The following is an 18,454-nucleotide window of genomic DNA, read 5'->3' as shown; positions in this document are numbered from 1 at the left end:
TCGAGCCTCAGGAGTCCCCCTGGAAATTCTCGAGCATCTACTCCCAAAACCAGAGTCTGCCTACTTTCTGCTTTGTGCTTTCACCTACACCTCTGACTTTACGGGGGGCTGTCCCCCACTACCTCTCTGAAAAAAGAGTTAGCTTACAGCTCCAGTTAATAATTCCTGGGTGTGACAGTGTTTAACCTACAAACTCCTTTGGAAATCCTCTAGCCTGCCTGAATAGGTTTTTCCGGCCACATGTGATTGTTCAGAGCCTCCCAACTGTGAGAGGCAGGAGATGTTCTAAACTGTCTAAACACAGATTCTTTTGAGTAGTTAAAAGATTGATTAGAAATTGTATTGGTGAAGGGATTTTCACTTGTTGGGCCAATGTTTGCTGCTAAGTCTCCATATCCCTTACCTGCTGTGTCCTTGGCGGTGTATTGATTGATATAATGGGTGTATAGAAATGTAAGCAGTTGCCTCAATGTTTGTAACCTGGGACCCTTGAGTTAATTCTTTTTCTTGTTATAGCCCACCACACCTTTGCTCTGTAGGAATGCAACTTTATCTAATGCTTTTGGAGGGTGGCTCCTGACCAATCACCTTTAGAGAAAAATAAGTTTTCTGAAGAAAAGGTCTTAAAATGTTCACAGGCCTCCGGGCCAGAAGATAATGCAAATCACCTAAGCTTTTGCATATGATAAGTTTGCAGGAAGAAAGCCTGGCTTGCTGCCTGACTCTACCCCTTCCCCCATTATCCTCTATGCATAACTTAAGGTATAAAAACTACTTTGGAAAATAAAGTGCGGGCCTTGTTCACCGAAACTTGGTCTCACCATGTCGTTCTTTCTCTTACCTTCTGGCTGAATTATTCAGCCTCTTTTCTCCACTGAATTTCCTCACTGAGCTATCCTTATTTCAGCCTCTTTTCTTCACTGAATTTTACTGAGCTATCCTCATTCTATTACTCTTTATATCCTTAATTAATGTTTAATTAAGCAATTGTTTCCTGATCTTCGCCTACGCCGTCTCTCCTTCGAATACCCTGGATCAGCCGGGGCTGGTCCCCGGCAGTATATTGCAGATGACTGTATTCAGCATCCCATGATAAACTGCAATGGCAAATAGTATTTTAAAAAGAATGTGTATATATGTATAACTGAATTACTTTACTATAGAGCAGAAATTAAAACAACATTGTAAATCAAATATACTTCAATAAAAACATGAACATAAAATAATTTTTAAAAAGAAAAAAAATAGTGGGATAATGGGTGACTGAGTAATGGGTAATTGAGGGTGACCTAAAAGGATCAGTGAAATCTAATATCTTCTGAGATAGATTTCATCCTGAAGGTGAAAGCCAAGCCAGTGAAAAAAGAGAGGAAGATAACATCAACTGTGGTGAAAAGTTAGTTGAGGGTGGCAAGTCTACATGCATTTTGCAATCAAAAAGCATTCTAGGTCACACCTATGGGGCACCAACCAGACGAAGGTCCAGATACATTCAGATAATCCCTGGAAAACTTCTCCAAGGAAGATACTCAAAAGGTACCCAAGAGACAGGGTTTGGAGAAATCAAGCATCTCAGGCCTCCTGGATTTGCTAAGCTTCTACACACACCCACCACACTTGACTTCTGTCCTGACAAGACACACTTAAGAGATCATGGCACCTCACAGGTGTACATAGTGTTTAAAAGTAAACATAGTGCTGGGAAAGCTAGAAGAAAAGCATCTTTTTCTCTCCTACTGTGGAAAGAAAGCACTTTAGAACTGTAGAACATTCTAGAGACTGTAAGGATGTTGCAGAGATAAACTTGATTCTCAGGTAGCACTAGTGGTAAAGAACCTGCCTGCCAATGCAGGAGACATAAGAGATGTGGGTTTGATCCCTGGGTCAGGAAGATCACCTGAAGAAGGAAATGGAAACTCACTCCAGTATTCTTGCCTGGAATATCCCAAGGACAGAGGAGCCTGGTGGGCTATAGTCCATAGAGTCACAGAGCCAGACATGACTGAAGCGACTTAACACACACACACACACACACACTTGATTCTGCTCTGATTTATCAGTGTCATTGCAAATATTGCAAATCACTGATGTTCCAGTCTACCTGTGTTTTTTAATACTGCAGTTGTCCCACGTGTGTTGATTGCCTGATTGTCAAGGGTGTCTTGTGATGACAAAAACATGCTGCTCTCCTGATGTAAAACCAGAGAATGAAATCAGATAAATCAGATAATATAAAGAACAGAGGGGGAAACCTCCATAAAGAAAAATGGCAACTCAAGAAACATAATCGAACATCTAATCCTGCTAAGCACAGGTGAGATCCTCCAAGCATGTAGGCACCAAAAGGCAGCATCTGAGCCCAGGTGTATCACCTGAATGAGTCTCTGTGGTGTGGGAAGAAGTGCATGTAACATCTGGATGAGCATTAAAAATTTTGGCAACAACTATATTAAATTTTGAAAAAAATCATAGGGCTGGGATTAGAGTAAGACAAGAGAGGCATAAACTCAGGAAGGCACTCATCTGAGCTGATCCTACACTTGCCCGATCCGAGTGATGCATCCTTAAATTTTGCACCCTAGGTGCCTTCCTCTCTTTCTTCACTCTGGTCCCAGTGCTCTACATTTTTTCATTTCTATCAACTCTTCATCCCTAGGCTTGGAATAATTCCCTTATGCTTAACAAACAAGGGAGAGGCAGAGATCGTGGTGAGAAGAGGATTGTGATGGAATATATTAAGCATGGAATAGAAATAAGATATTCGTTGACTGATTGTGAAGCGGATGCCAGTTAGGGAAGGGAGTGGCCAGATCTCCTTGGGGATGGAGGAGATTATGAAGTGGGGTAACTTGAAGTTCAAGGTTAGTAGGCAGTATTGAGTTGTCTGTTCCTGGTGGTGCTGTAGAGAAAAACATGCCCAATGGAAATTGCTTTTTATTTTTCTGCAGGCCTCTGGGGTTTGCACTCTTTTAGTGGGGATGACCCCCTTATTTATGACAACCACAGAGGCTCTTCAAGCTCAGGAGATGCTGATGAAACTTTGGGGAAGGGTATTAAACTAAACATTATCTGATGAAAAAAGGAAATAAAATAATGATCCCTATCATGTGCTGCTTTCTATAGTTCCCTCTGCTCATAAAAATATTTTATTATTTGTTGTTGTAGTTGTTCAGTCACTCAGTTGTGTCCAATTCATGGACTCCAGTATGGCAGGCTTCCCTGTCCTTTGCCAATTCCTGGAGCTTGCTCAAACTCATGTCCATTGAGTCAGTGATGCCATCCAACCATCTTATCCTCTGTCGTCCCCTTCTCTGCCTGCCTTCAATCTTTCTCAGCATCAGGGTCTTTTCTAATGAGTCAGCTCTTCACATCAGGTGGCCAAAGTATTGGAGTTTCACCTTCAGCATCTGTCTGTCCAATGAATATTCAGGACTGATTTCCTTTAGGATTGACTGGTTTGATTTCCTTGCAGTCCAAGGGACTCTCAAGAGTTTTCTCCAGCACCACAGTTCAAAAGCATCAATCCTTCGGCACCCAGCTTTCTTTGTAGTACAACTCTCACATCCATACATGACTACTGGAAAAACCATAAGTTTGACTAGACAGACCTTTGTCGGCAAAGTAATGTCTCTGCTTTTTAACATGCTGTCTCGGTTGGTCATAGCTTTTCTTCTAAGGGGCAAACATCTTTTAATTTCATGGCTGTAGTCAACACTTGCAGTGATTTTGAAGTCCAAGAAAATAAAGTCTGTCATTGTTTCCATTTTTTTCCCCCATCTGTTTGCCATGAAGTGATGGGGCCAGATGCCATGATCTTAGTTTTTGAATGTTGAGTTTTAAGCCAGCTTTTCCACTCTCCTCTCTCACTTTCATCAAGAGGCTCTTTTGTCCCTCTTCACTTTCTGCCATAATGGTGGTGTCATCTGAATATCTGAGGTTATTCATATTTCTCCTGGGAATCTTGATTCCAGCTTGTGCTTCATCCTGCCCAGCATTTTGCATGATGTACTCTGCATGGAAGTTAAATAAGCTGGTTGACAATATACAGCCCTGATGTACTCCTTTCCCAATTTGGAACCAGTCTGTTGTTCCATGTCCGGTTCTAACAGTTGCTTCTTGTTAGAAACCTGAATCCAGGTTTCTCAGGAGGCAGGTAAGGTGGCCTGGTACCTGATATTCCCATCTCCCAAAGAATTTTACACAGTTTTTTGTGATCCACACAATCAGAGGTTTTAGTGTAGTCAATGAAGTAGAGGTAGATATTTTTCTGGAATTTTCTTGCTTTTTCAATGATCCAGCGGATGTTGGCAATTTGATCTCTGGTTCCTCTGCCTTTTCCAAAACCAGCTTGAACATCTGGAAATTCTCGGTTCACATACTCTTGAAGCCTAGCTTGTAAAATTTTGAGTATTACTTTACTACTGTGTGAGACGAGTGCAATTGTGCAGTAGTTGGAGCATTCTTTGGCTTTGCCTTTCTTTGGGATTGGAATGAAAACTGATCTTTTCCAGTCCTGTGGCCACTGCTGAGTTTTCCAAATTTGCTGGCATAATAAGTGCAGCACTTTTACAGCATGATCTTTTAGGGTTTGAAATAGCTCAACTGGAATTCCATCAGCTCCACTATCTTTGTTTGTAGTGATGCTTCCTAAGGCCCACTTGAGTTCATACTTCCTCCAAGATGTCTAGCTGTAGATGAGTGATCACACCATCGTGGTTATCTGGGTCATTAAAATCTTTTCTTTAAATTTTATTATTATTTTTTTTACTTTACAATATAGTTCTCGGATACCTCGTCTCACTTTATCATTTTACTTGACAGTAAATAGACAGTCTCAGGTACAAAGCAGCTCAAATATTCACCCCACCCCCCGCCCCCGGCAAGTGATGGTTCCCTAAAATCTCCCTGATGAGGCTGGAGATAAGAATTTTGTCTTCAGGAGGTGGTCTTCTACCACCAATTCTCTGTGCTCTTAAGTTAGCATGAGTGCAAAGAGAACAGAGAGAAAGGTTAGGTTTATTTTAAAAAGCAACAGGGAGGCTGTGAAAGATGGGACTAAGTTGAGAAATAAAAGCAAGAAAATGACTGAAAAATGCCAGTTTGTGGAGGAGGCTCTTGATTCCTGGCTTCCTGAATGTGGCTGGCTTGCAGAGCTACTATTTTCCTCTTCTGCTATGAAGCATTTAGGAAAGCCTGTGGTTCTGGTTTGCACTCCCATCTTCCCAGTGGGCAGCCCCAGAGCAGGCCTCCTTTGTTTCCCCTTCTGCCCAGGAGGCCTCGCTGTTCATTAAGCAGAGCCATGGTGCAGTTTTGCAAAATCTTGTAAAGTATGAGAGCAAAGTGCTTACTTTCTTTATGCTGCCAAGTCCCCAGTGTGAAGAACTGCTTCCGAAAAAGGCTGGACGCTAACGATGTTATCCTTCCTTGGATATTTTTAGCTTCTTACCTGAACCGAGCCCATGCCTCAGATCCCTTCCCTGCCTCTGACAACTGGGCCTTTTAAGACCCACCTGGATGTTTTTTTGGGGAAAGCTGCTGTGAACCCATCTCTGGTTAGCTGTCTGATCTCTCTGAAATCTTTTTGATATCATCTGCTATAGGGCAGCTGTTCATTCTTCTTTTTAAGTTTGTATACAATTTGGGCCTATACAACGAGCCTTATAGGTGGTGATACTGTTCAGTCTGGACCATTTCTTAAATAACATATATAATTCTTGTGCTTTTCTGCCTCCTCAAAACTCCATAGCAGGAAAGAAATAGGAGCCAAGACAAGATGAGAAAGAACCTGGATGTTGTCTGGTTCACTTCCTGGAATGTGCAAAACATTTTCCTCTTCAACCCAGGACTCAGTCTCATGTCTCAGAGGACTACACAAGAGTCCATCACTATTTAGTCTGGCATTTAAAATCAGGATTTAAAACTAAACTGAGACATAGTGTGGGCATAGGATGTCCTAAGTGTATTAAGGTCAGAAAAGATGACAGGAGAGGACCTTTAATAGGTAATGTTTTCTTAGGCTTGAAGGCTAATCTTCAAGCTTAGCCACATTTAGCTTGTTATATCATATTATTAAAAAATAGATAATAAAATCAGAGATAATGAAAAGTGATACTCGCCCTTTTTAAGATTTTTTTGATGTGGGCCATTTTTAAAGCCTTTATTGAATTTGTAACAATATTGTTTCTGTTTTATGCTTTGGTTCCCTGGCCACCAAGCATGTGGCATCTAAGCTCCCAGACCAGGGATTGAATCCCCCACTCCCTGCATTGGAAGGCAAAGTCCCAACCACTGGACCACCAGGGAAGTCCCAGCAATACCCCTTTTAATTAAAAAAAATTACAAATAATAAAAAGGGTCATCTGAATATAATATGAGAAAAATGACCACTCAGGATTCTACTAGTTCAGTAAGTCATATTTTTCTTTTTTAGTTTTACATATATATAAATACAAAATATTTTAAAATTTTATATGTAAAATATATATATAACACATATAGACATTTAACATAGTTGTAATCATAGGGTAGCTTTGCTTTATATTCTTTTTTCTTCACTTAATGACATTAACATATCCTCATGTGATTACAAGTCACTATAATTATCACTTAAAATGGCTTTATCCACAGTCCACCTAGATGAGCTACAGTGATTTATATAGCCGTTATCTTATTGTTGGACGTTTGTGTTGCTTACAACCTGATTCCGTGAAAATCCATTTTACAATGAATGTTTTTCGCATCTGGAAAGGCAATAACTTTCAACAGAAACATTTAATTCTTCTACCATTGTCTTTCCAGATGTCTTATGGAGTCTGGCCTCATCTATGCTGTCTATAGCTGTTGATTTTGTAGGTGAAATTCTAGTATTTGGTTTTCTTTTGGCTGCTGTGCCATGTGCCAAATGCATGGAACCCAATTTCTCTCCCTCAATCTCTGCCCAGCTCTTACAAGACCACGACACGACTGTTGCTCCAGAGTCCTTATGACTCAAGAATTCACACGAGGAACAAAGGTTGTCCTCACAGGTGCCCAAGGGCATCCTGCAGTTGTGTGTGGGGTGGAGTGTGTGCACTTTCCAGTGAGAGGATATAGATCTTGTGTCAGATTTCAAGTGGTCCATGGGACCGAAAAAGAGAAAGAATCACTGATGGGGGCTCTTTTTAGCATCCTTTATCTGCTTCCCTCCCTGGGATCTTTTCTGCTTATTTTATTACTTAAAATTTCCCTCTTCTCATCCTCAGGTTGGCACCTACTTTCTGCCTCTTGTCTTTCCTTCACTGTCGGCTGTCTTGAACGAGTAGATATACCCACTGCGTTCATGTCCTCACTGTCTGTTACACCCCAAACACTTGGGCCTACGGTCTCATTCTGCTGAAGTTGCTCTTCTGAAGACGACTTGTGCTTACTCATCACATGGCTCAGTCACTGATTTTCATTCTTCACCTTATCTTTTCTTTAGCATATGAGATTATTGTTCTTGATCCTGTAAGACTTTCTCCTGATCATCTGAGTTTCTGCCTCCTCTGGGACCTTTTCCTCTGGCATATCTTATCTTACTGTTGGCTCCTCTTTTCCCTGTTGCTGAATGCATATTTTCCATAACATTCTGTTACCAGGCCCCCTATCTTTCTGTCTTCTTCTCTTTAGCTATCTCCTCCAGACCTATATATGTGCAGCTTCCACCTCTCTCCTGAAACCAAGGGCCATATTTATAAATGCCATCTCACTGGGATACCTGAAAACACCCTCACCACATCTTTGGGGAAGTTCATTCTTCTGTCTGGTGGCTAATCTTGATTTCCATATTTCTGTGAATGGGGCCAACATGCTTTGTCTTCAGGCACAAAACATTTGAGTCATCCTGGACTCACTTCCTCTGTTCTGCCCATCTCCACACCAGGAAGCACTCTTCTCATTTCTCATCCCTCTGCAAAGTTCCCTTCATTTTTCCAGATGGCTTCAATGAAATGACTGGGCAGATAATAAATACGAGGCCAAATTAAGTAAGGCAGATCAATTGTTAACAATAGTTTGCATTATAGCTTATCATTTACATTAGCTGGCAATGCTTGAGTAATAAGAAATTATTGACTTAATTTTAGAGGAAAATGACAATGAGGTGGTTGTTATGTTTTCTTTAACAGAAACCTCAAAATAGAACACCTAGCACCTTCTCCTGCATCCCTGGCCTGGAGCCCTCCAGGAGGAAGGATTTTGTTCTAGGCACTGCTTATGGTCTGGCCTCCTCTCCTTGGCATTTATCTACACCTGCTCTCCCTCTTCAGCGGTCTTGCTCCTCACTCACTGCGGACTTCCTGCAGGTCCCTCTGAGGATGCTGGAGGGCTGAGAGGCTGAGAAGTGGGGGCTGGGGAAGTGGTGGTGATAACAACTGAGGTGGTCCCTTCAAGTTGGGGAGGGTCAGCAAAAGTGAGAAGGATGGGACATCTGGTGATCCAGTGGTTAAGTATCTGCCTGCCAATGCAGGGGACGCAGGTTTGATCCCTGCTCCAGGAAGATTCCACATGCAACTAAGCCCATGCTCTAGAGCCTGCTAGCCACACCTACCGAAGCCACCACAATGAGAAACCCGTGCACTGCAATGAAGAGTAGCCTCCACTCGCTGCAACTAGAGAAAGTCCACATGCATGTAGCAACAAAAACCCAGTGAAGCCAAAATAAATAGAGTTAAAAAATAAAAAGCTAATTGGCAAGTAACTAGTTTTAAAAAATGGGTTTCTTATTACTCAAGTAATTTCTTATTACTCAAGCACTTTTTAAAAAAGTGAGAAGGAGGGGAGAGCAACACCAGAAGAATAATCTCCTTGGGTCAGGGGGACCACACGACCTCCCCTCTCCTCTGTGAGCCAGGGTGTAGAGCTGGAACCTTCTGGGCTCAAATTTTCAGTTTTCACTGGGGCTGACTCTTTGCAGCCCAACTCCAAGGGCAAAGCAAGCCCCTGAAGGTTGACTAAAGAGTTGTCCAAAAGCATGGGATCTATAGAACCTAAAACAGACCCAAATCGATAGAGCTTTCACTTGAAAATCTATGAATAGTTTCCTGAAACCAGCCTTTTGCCTAAGATCATGGGACACTGTCTCCTCTGTGACATTGCTGGCTCCTCCACCTCCAAGTGCCCAGGACAGACAGAGGTCAGGGTGTTTGCCCACAATGCACATGGTTACTACCTTCTAAACATGCCAGTGTGTATATGGGGGTGGGGTGCTCTATGGGTGTGCCTTTAGAGAACCTTAGACTTTAAAAAAATGACCATAATCTATAATTAACTCCCATAAATATTCAGTGGCAAATGAACAATTGCCTAAGTTTAGGCAGGACATAGGTAGGTTATAGCAAAAGCCCAGCCTCTATCTAGGGAGAGGCCTTATCTCATCCCCTTGCGAAAGCCCCCTCTAATCCTTTGGGTTCACTACCTTTTGTCTCAGGAACACATTGGTTCAGTTGACTCTCTTGGGCTCAAACCATTTTCTTTGCCTTCCTCACATGATTGAGCCCATCTAGGGAGCTAAATAGGGCTAATAGTTTCACAAGTACACTTCTGTAAGATGGGGCACAGATGCTGCACAACTTGTTTACATCCACATGATTTTCCCACAGGTTTTAACAGATCTATTTGTTGTCATCTGGGTATTCTCTTTTTGCAGGTCATGTCTGCTGGAAACTAGGAGGATTTTGAATACGAAGCCACTGAGAGCAAATTTTTCAAGGGCAGGTGGATTTACAATCTTGGCCCACCCAGACACTTAAAAAAGACCCAGCCCACCACCAAATACATTATTAGGAGTGTACAAATCCCATGGGCTTACAGATTCCATGTAGGAGAAGACCCTTAGTCCACTCATTAATTCTATTTCTCAACATTGACAGACTGGTTCTCTAGTCTTTTGGAATTCACTTTTTCATTGCCTGATGAGTCATCTAGATGGCTTACTCTTGGCACTGACCATTGGGCTCGACATGTAAGCTTGTGTTCTGTCCAAATGAACACAACCAAGATGTCAGCCATGGTTCAGTGGGATGTTTTAGCACGGTTCACTCCTTCCCCAACCCTTTTCACCCAGTGGTGGAATCTGGCAACCCACCCACTGCCTCCTGCCTCCTGCAGTTACTGAAAGAATGGAAAACATAATAGACTGGTTCCCCAAACCCTCTGAGGTTGAATGGCATGCATTTCCTGATAGGATGCTGAAAAAATAGTCATGGGGAAAACAGAAGTGTGACCTCATTGTAAAGAGATGTTCAGTTCAGTTCAGTTCAGTCGCTCAGTCATGTCCAACTCTTTGTGACCCATGAATCGCAGCATGCCAGGCCTCCCTGTCCATCACCAACTCCCGGAGTTCACTCAAACTCATGTTCATCAAGTTGGTGATGCCATCCAGCCATCTTATCCTCTGTCGTCCCCTTCTCCTCCTGCCCCCAATCCCTCCCAGCATCAGAGTCTTTTCCAATGAGTCAACTCTTTGCATGAGGTGGCCAAAGTATCAAAGTATTGGAGTTTCAGCTTTAGCATCAGTCCTTCCAATGAACACCCAGGACTGATCTCCTTTAGGATGGACTGGTTGGATCTCCTTGCAATCCAAAGGACTCTCAAGAGTCTTCTCCAACACCACAGTTCAAAAACATTAATTTTTCAGCGCTCAGCTTTCTTCACAGTTCAACTCTCACATCCATACATGACCACTGGAAAAACCATAGCCTTGACTAGACGGACCTTTGTTGGCAAAGTAATGTCTCTGCTTTTGAATATGCTATTTAGGTTGGTCAGAGATGTTACTGTATGATATTTCAGCAGTGAGACCTGAGCAAAGCCAACCCAGGGTCTGAACAGACTGTGGGTCCTCGTGCCCCACACCCAGCCCTGCCCTCCAACCTCGCTCCCTGAGTAAGAACAAACAAACAACTCACTGTAAACTGGATTTGGCAGCCACCCATGATGTAGTCCAAGAAAGAATGCATCTTGTGGATCTGCACAGGAGGAGAGGAAGCTGTATTAGAACAGTGTGATCCGAGTACTTACACATTAAAGGCCTAAGCATGGGGTTTGCTGACCTAGAGGGGAGAGCAGAGAAAGGCCTGTGGGAAAAGAGGTGTCAGCTGATTATCTTTCATTAGAGGAGAGAAAGAAAACAGATGGGCCTGTGAGGGCTGCAACCATCGTCCTCTTTCTCACTCTTTTTGGGTTTACATATGATTTTAATCAGCCTCTGCCTCTGGGGTGAGACTGGTACTGTGTTTTCATGGGTCACCACTGGTTTGAAATCCATGAAGTCTCACACTTAGCTTCAGTCTTGCTGCTTGTGTCTAAGTCCCAGTTCTGGTAACGTTCCTAACACCACAGTGAAAAAGACAAGCAGCTTCAAGGTCACAATTATCCAAGAAACTCTCCACTGTAAGCTGCCAGCTAGTGAGATTCCTCCCTTGCCATGAAGAACAAGGGTTAATATTTACTGAGCGCTGCTGCAATTCATGGGGTCGCAAAGAATCAGACACGACTGAGTAACTGAACTGAACTGTATGCCAAGCTCTTAACATACATGATCTTATTTAATTCTTTGAACGAGCCTGTGAAGGTGATGCTATGATTATTATTGTGTCCATTTAATCCACGAGGAAACTGAGGCTAAGATCATCTACCTAGATGGTGGAGGTGGGACCAAAATGCATCCTTTTGACCTCTAGGCTGGAAGTCAACAGGCATTCTGCTTCCTGCCCCACCCCTAGCTTCCGTGTTCTCACACTCTTTACTGATTTCTAGTCTTCATTTCTGCTTCATTATGATTCTGCTGCTTGAGTCTTGGTGACATTCATCTATGCAGTTATTTGACAAGGATTTATTGAGCCTCCACCATGCCCTGGATGCTAAGGATACAGGGAGAAAAGAAACAGGCATGGTACCTGCAGTTATAGAGCTCACAATCTGGATCATTTTACTGGTACAACCATCAGCTGATTTTTGACCCTTGCTTCTCATATTCCATCTGAAGCTCAGGGCAGCTTCTCAAAGACTGACCCACAAAACCCTGTGGCAGCATTTCCAGGCACCACCTCCAGGTGGCACACATCTATCAGCAGACTTGTCTCAGGGCTGATGTTTACTGGGCCCTCAGAATAGTGCCTGCTCCTGGCTTCCTTATGGGGATGCTTTGCCTGATAGTTGAGATGCTGTGTTGTACTTAATCACTCAGCCATGTCTGACTCTTTGTGACCGCATGGACTGTAGCCCGCCAGGCTCCTCTGTCCGTGGGGATTCTCCAGGGAAGAATAATGGAGTGGGTTGCCATGCCCTCCTCCAGGGGAGATCTCCCCCAGTGCAGGCAGGTTCTTTACTGTCTGAGCCACCATGGAAGCCAAAGAATACTGGAGTGGGTGGACCTACTACTATATCCCTATCAATACCATGTCCTCTGAGTACCAGACTCTTAGATCGAAACAGTTATATGCACAGTCACCTTACAGAGATGGACGGTTGAACTGACTCATCTGGATCATCTTTTCTCCTGCTTCTAGGGGCACAGGACTGTTCTGAATGCACCAGGATTTGGTCTGTATAGGTAGGTAAGTAAGATGACCAGAGACAACTGCCTTTGAAAGAAGAGTTTATTATTCACAGCTCCCCAAAGGACTGAAGGCATGTCCTGCCACACAAGGGGGCCACGTGGGGTAGCACTGGGTTAGTCAGGAGGTAGGAGGCATACAGGGAAAGCACAGACAAAGTCACTATGGTGGTTTTTGTGGGGAGGAATGAGTGAGGCAAGGTAAGCAGTTAATCAGGTTTAGGACTGAATAATGAGTGATTCTGGATGCTCTGGGAAATAGGGATGGTCTCTAATTGTCTGAAGCTGGCTCTGGGGGGATATTGGGCTTGCAGGGGGAATATTGGCTTGGTGTGTGAGAGCTCAGGAAAGGGGGTGGCTAGGGATACAGGCTCTGGATTGCTCCATCTGCATATCAAAGATGGGCTCATAGGCACGCTAATTGCTATCTTGAGTAATTAGCTAAACCTAAGACAGGCAGTTCCTTCCAGTATGCAAGGCCCCAAGATATCAAAGCATTATAAAATACGGCAAACATTATCAAAACAATGACCCCAGATGGGGTTAGCATTGTTATCGTCTAGTTCCAGTAATTAGTTCACGAGATAGGCCTGTGACCTAAGCCAGACCCATCAGTCTTCCCCCCAACTCTTCTGTTATATGAGAATGGGCTCCTACAGCCCCTGGAAGCCAGGAATGCCAACTCTGAGAAGAGGAACCCGATATATTTAGAGAGAAACTGGATGGCATGGAAGTCTCACATCATGGAGTCAGACAGACAGAGATTACAATCTCAGCTCTTACCATGTGTGTGACAATGAACTAGTTACAATCACATCTGAAAGTAGAAATCTCAGAGTTGTGGTAAGAATAACAGAACGTATTATAGTTATTTTTTACCAAAGTAAGTACTCAACCAGTGGCAAAATTATTCCCAGAGATTTTCTGTGGAGTTAGAGCCCCTCTGGGAGAAATTTTTAGGTGCTTTACTCATCCCCCATGTCTTGTTTTCATGGTATCTCTTCAGCATGGAGGAGGTGCCACATACAGAACACTGAGTGGTAAGTACTAGTGATGATCACTTTGTGTGATAAGCACAGAGTAGGTGCTTTAGAAAGTGCCTAAAAATGACACTTTAGAAAGTGTCAGCAGGAAGGAAAGTGTCTTCCAGAGACAGAGGTGGCATGCAGAATATACGTAAGAAAGATAAATCTTTAAGTCTGAGTATGCCTGTGGTTACGGAAGGGGAAATGGAGAACGAAAGTTTTAGTGAAACAGAGTTCACAGAACAAAAAAGCCTGGTGTAGAGTACTTAATATTGAGATCTCTGACAAGAAAAGATTTATATAGGTGTGTATTGAACAGGTAGACTGCCAGTATTAAAACTAGTTCTTCTGGGAAGCTGTAGATGTTACTTTGAAATGGCAATACTTTAATGTATGGAATAAAAGTACAAAAAAATAAGAGTAAAAATTTACTCTAAAACTTAATATTAGTGTTTTCTTTTGTGAAATATGCATAAATGAAGATTAAAATTTGAATTTAGAATGTAATAGAATAATCCTGTTATTGGCAGATTATTGCTATTTTCCATAACTTTTTGTGGTATTACATTGTCTTGGTACAGTTCTGGTAATATTAACTATTCTATTTAAAATCTTTTTTATTAAAAACTTAGTACTTATTACATGGAAGTTGGGGCTTCCATTTAGCCCAGCTGGTAAAGAATCTGCCTGTAATGCAGGAGACCCTGGTTCGATTCCTGGGTCAGGAAGATTCCCTGAAGAAGGGATAGACTACCCACTCCAGTATCCTTGGGCTTTCCTGGTGGCTCAGCTGGTGAAGAACTTGCCTGCAATGCAGGAGACCTGGGTTCGATTCCTGGGTTGGGAAGATCCTCTGAAGAAGGGAATGGCTACCCACTCCAGTATTCAGGCCTGGAGAATTCCATGGACTGTACAGTCCATGGGGTCGCGAAGAACTGGACTCAACTCAACGACTTTCACTCACTCACTCAGGAGCTTTAGAAATGTTGGTCATCCCCATCTGGGGACCTCCCTCTGGTGATGTCCTGGGAAGAGAAGGCCCTGACTTGTGACCAGGACTCTGTTATCTTTGGGCAGGACTGTCTTTGTTGAGGTGATGGAGGCATTGGCCTACCACAGCTCCAAAACCACCCAAACTTATAATGTATGTCCACTAATACCTTGACTTTCTGATTTTTTTATTTTAAAAAGATCATATCTTCTTGACACTCTTTCTGTGCAGACCACCTGGGCCTTCCTCCCAGACGGCCTTAGTTTCATACTCCTGGAAGACAGGGGCTATGCTTATACCTTGCACTGATTCAAAATCACAATGCCCGAGTTCTTATAATTCTTCTTCTTGGCTTTGTACTTGGGGTTGATACACTCCCACTGCACCTGCAATAAGAAAGGTTATACTATGATTGCCAGCTCAGGAAGAAGTGGAGTCATTCATGAGGAGGCCCCTGGGTGCCATTGCAGGCAGTCCTGAGGACTGACACCCAGTCTATAGCTGATCTCTTTGCATCTGGAGGGGAAGGAAGGAGAAGTGGTGAGAGGAAGACTCTGACATCATCTGCCTGGTTTGAATCCCAGCTCCTCACTTTCCAGCTGTGTGACCTTTGACAAATGACTCAATTCCCTCACGCCTTGCATATTGCCTCTGTAAAATGAAGCCCATAATTATAGCTATCTCATAGGGTTACCATGAGGATTGAATGAGTAACCCCTATAATGCATTTAGAATAGTACCTGACACTTATAAATGCTTTCTATGAATGGGGTCAAATCAAAAAGCAGAGAGAAGGACAGATCTTGGACACATAGCTGAGTAACCCAAATGCTGAGTGTTAGTGTCTGGGAATTGACTTAAGAGGCAGGAAAACTGAGGAACGTTGAATACTGGTTATAGGAAGCTGATGGGGATAATGAGTTTGCTTAACTTCACAGAGGACTAAAATGACGGATTGATACATGTCACAATGGTGGCACTGTCTCCAGAGGGGCTTCTGTGAGGGATAGAATCAGAACTGAGGAGGCAGATGGGAGTTAATGCGTGAACAGAGCTCAACCTTTCTACACAAGACTTCATGGGACAAAACTAACTGCATTTTGACTGCTGACAAAGTCAAACATTCAAGAGTCACCGAATTGCTCCTGCCCACTGTTCTAGAGGAGTCATCCTTGGATTTCCACTCAGAAGACAAATTTTCACCCCCTGACAACTGGAAGTATCTGAAAACAAAGAAATTTCTGAGGCAGATGTTAGTGGATAGGCTGATACAGCACTGTCCATAATGACCCATTCTTCCCAGTGCATGATGACTCTGAACTTCGTCAGGTGACTTGTTTTGACCTATGGGACATTAACAAAAGTGATATGAGCAGAGGTTTCACAAGTGCCTGTGCACTGGGGCTTGCGCTGCTCTTGCTGATTGGATGTTTTCACCACCATGTGAAATTAGCCTAGGCTGGTGTCCTAGAGGACGAAAGAGCACACTGAGAAACATCTCAGCTACTCCAGCCGCAGAAGCACAAATGCAGGAGTGAGTCCTCTTGGCATTGTTTGGATCAGAGAGGAGTTTCCCAGAGGAACTCAGCCCAGATTGCTGACTTCTTGTCCTGCCTATAGCTATGGCTTCCTGAAAAATCTCCCTGCCTTACTCTCTTGTCTCTGTACAATTGATTCTCTATACTGTAGCCAGAGTAATCTTGAAAAAAATTAATGTCATTTTCCAATCTTATCATTCTCCAGCCTAGACTCCTCATAGCATTGCCCAATAAAACTTTCTACAATAATGAGAAGATTCCACATCTGTACCAACCAATGTGAAAGACACTGGCCACATGAGCACTTGATATGTGTGTGTATGTGTGTGTGTAAGTGAGAGAGAGAGAACTGAAATTTAATTGAATTTAACTTAAAACTTATTAAAACTGAAATAGGTATATATAGGTAGTGGCTACTAAATTGGAGAGTCTTCAGTGTGCTCTTAACACATTTATTGGAAAATATAAACTCTTTTCTCCAAGCTATCAGAACCTTCTTTTCCTGGCCTCTGCCTCTGTCCTTGATCATGCATGTGCATGCATGGCTCGCTCACCCTCTCTGCTACAGATAAACTGGTCTCTTTACAGATCCTTAAACACACCAAACTCTTTTCTGACTCAGTAATTTGCAAAGTTCCCTCTACCTGAAATGCTGTTTCTTTGCTTTTTACATGGTTGACATTTCATTTTTAAGGGCCCTCATGTTAAATTTCATTTTTTTCAGGTGATCTCTTTTACATTACACCTTTATAACTAAAATGGCTCAGTTTTTTAATAGCATTTGTCACAATGTATAATTACAGTTTTTGTTTTGTTGTTGTTCAGTCATTAAGTCATGTTTGACACTTTACAACTCCATGGACTGTAGCACCCTGGGCTCCTCTGTCCTCCACTATGTCCTGGAGTTTGCATAGACTCACGTCCATTGAGTTGGTGATGCTTTCTAACCACCTCATCCTCTGCCACCCTTTCTCTTTTGCCTTCAATGTTTCCCAGCATCAGAGTATTTTCCAATGAGTCTGCTCTTTGCATCAGGTGGCCAAAGTATTGGAGCTTCAGCTTCAGCATCAGTCTTTCCAGTGAATATTCAGGGTTGATTTCCTTTTTCAGGATTGACTGGTTTGATCTCTTTGTAGTGCAAGAAACTCTCAAGGGTCTTCTCAGCACCAAAATTCCAAACTATCAATTCTTCTGGACTCAGACACTTCTTTACTGTCCAAGTCTCACATCCACACATGACTACTGGAAAAACCAAAGCATTACCTATATTGACCTTTGTCAGCAAAGTGATACCTCTGCCTTTTAATATGCTGTCTAGGTTTGTCACAGCTTTCCTTACAAGGAGCAAGGGTCTTTTAATTCCATGGCGGCAATAACCTCCACAGTGATTTTGGAACCCAAGGAAAGAAAATCTGTCACTGCTTCCACTTCCCCCCTTGTATTTGCCATGAAGTGATGGGACTATATACCATGATATTAGTTTTTGAAATGTTGCATTTCAAGCCAGCTTTTTCATCCTCCTCTTTCACCTTCATCAAGAGGCTCTTTAATTCCTCTTCACTTTCTGCCACTAGAATGGTATCATCTGCATACTGAGGTTGTTGATATTTCGGCAATCTTGATTACAGCTTGTGATTCATCTAGTCCAGCATTTCACATAATGTACTCTGCATATATTAATAAGTGAAAGAAGTAGGGTAACAATACACAGCCTTGAAGTACTCCATTCTCATTTTTGAACCAGTCAATTGTTCCATGGCCAGTTAAAACTGTTGCTTCTTGACCCACACACAGGTTTCTCAGGAGACAGGTAAGGTGGTCTGGTACTCCCATCTCTTTAAGAATTTACCACATTTTGTTGTGATTCACATAGTCAAAGGATTTAGTGTAGTCAATGAAGCAGAAGTAGGTATTTTTCTGGAACACCTTTGCTTTCCCTATGATCTAATGAATGTTCTCAATTTGATTGATCTCTAGTACCTCTGTCTCTTGGAAACCCAAATCGTACATCTGGAAGACCTTGGTTCACATACTTCTGAAGCCTAGCTTGAAGGATTTTGAGCATAACCTCGTTAGCATGTGAAACGAATGCAGTTGTACAGTAGTTTGAACATACTTTGGCACTGCCCTTTGGGATTGGAATGAAAACTGACCTTTTCCAGTCCTGTGACTACTGCTGTGCTGTGTTGCTGTGCTTAGTCCCTCAGTCGTGTCTACTCTTGACCACCCCATGCTCAGTAGCCTGCCAGGCTCCTTCGTCTATGGGGATTCTCCAGGCAAGAATACTGGAGTGGGTTGCCATGCCCTCTTCCAGGGGATTTTCCAA

General features: G+C 42.8%; 1 protein-coding gene across 3 annotated transcripts in view; it reads right to left on the bottom strand.

Annotated features, from left to right (window-relative positions):
* CPNE4 (copine 4) overlaps window positions 1-18,454 on the bottom strand; it is a 681,945-nt gene that overhangs the window by 27,511 nt on the left and 635,980 nt on the right. For all 3 annotated transcript variants that reach the window (XM_027546045.1, XM_027546065.1, XM_027546054.1), the window contains exons 9-10: window positions 14,890-14,976; window positions 10,926-10,985 (exon numbers count right to left, since the gene is read on the bottom strand). In XM_027546045.1, the coding sequence (XP_027401846.1) occupies window positions 10,926-10,985; window positions 14,890-14,976 (147 nt within the window). The remainder of the gene's footprint in view (window positions 1-10,925; window positions 10,986-14,889; window positions 14,977-18,454) is intronic.

The sequence above is a fragment of the Bos indicus x Bos taurus genome, chromosome 1, assembly GCF_003369695.1.
Source record: "Bos indicus x Bos taurus breed Angus x Brahman F1 hybrid chromosome 1, Bos_hybrid_MaternalHap_v2.0, whole genome shotgun sequence".
NCBI classification, from domain to species: Eukaryota; Metazoa; Chordata; class Mammalia; order Artiodactyla; family Bovidae; genus Bos; species Bos indicus x Bos taurus.
The sequence above is the reverse complement of the archived record's forward strand: the minus strand, read 5'-3'. Positions and strand labels throughout refer to the sequence as shown.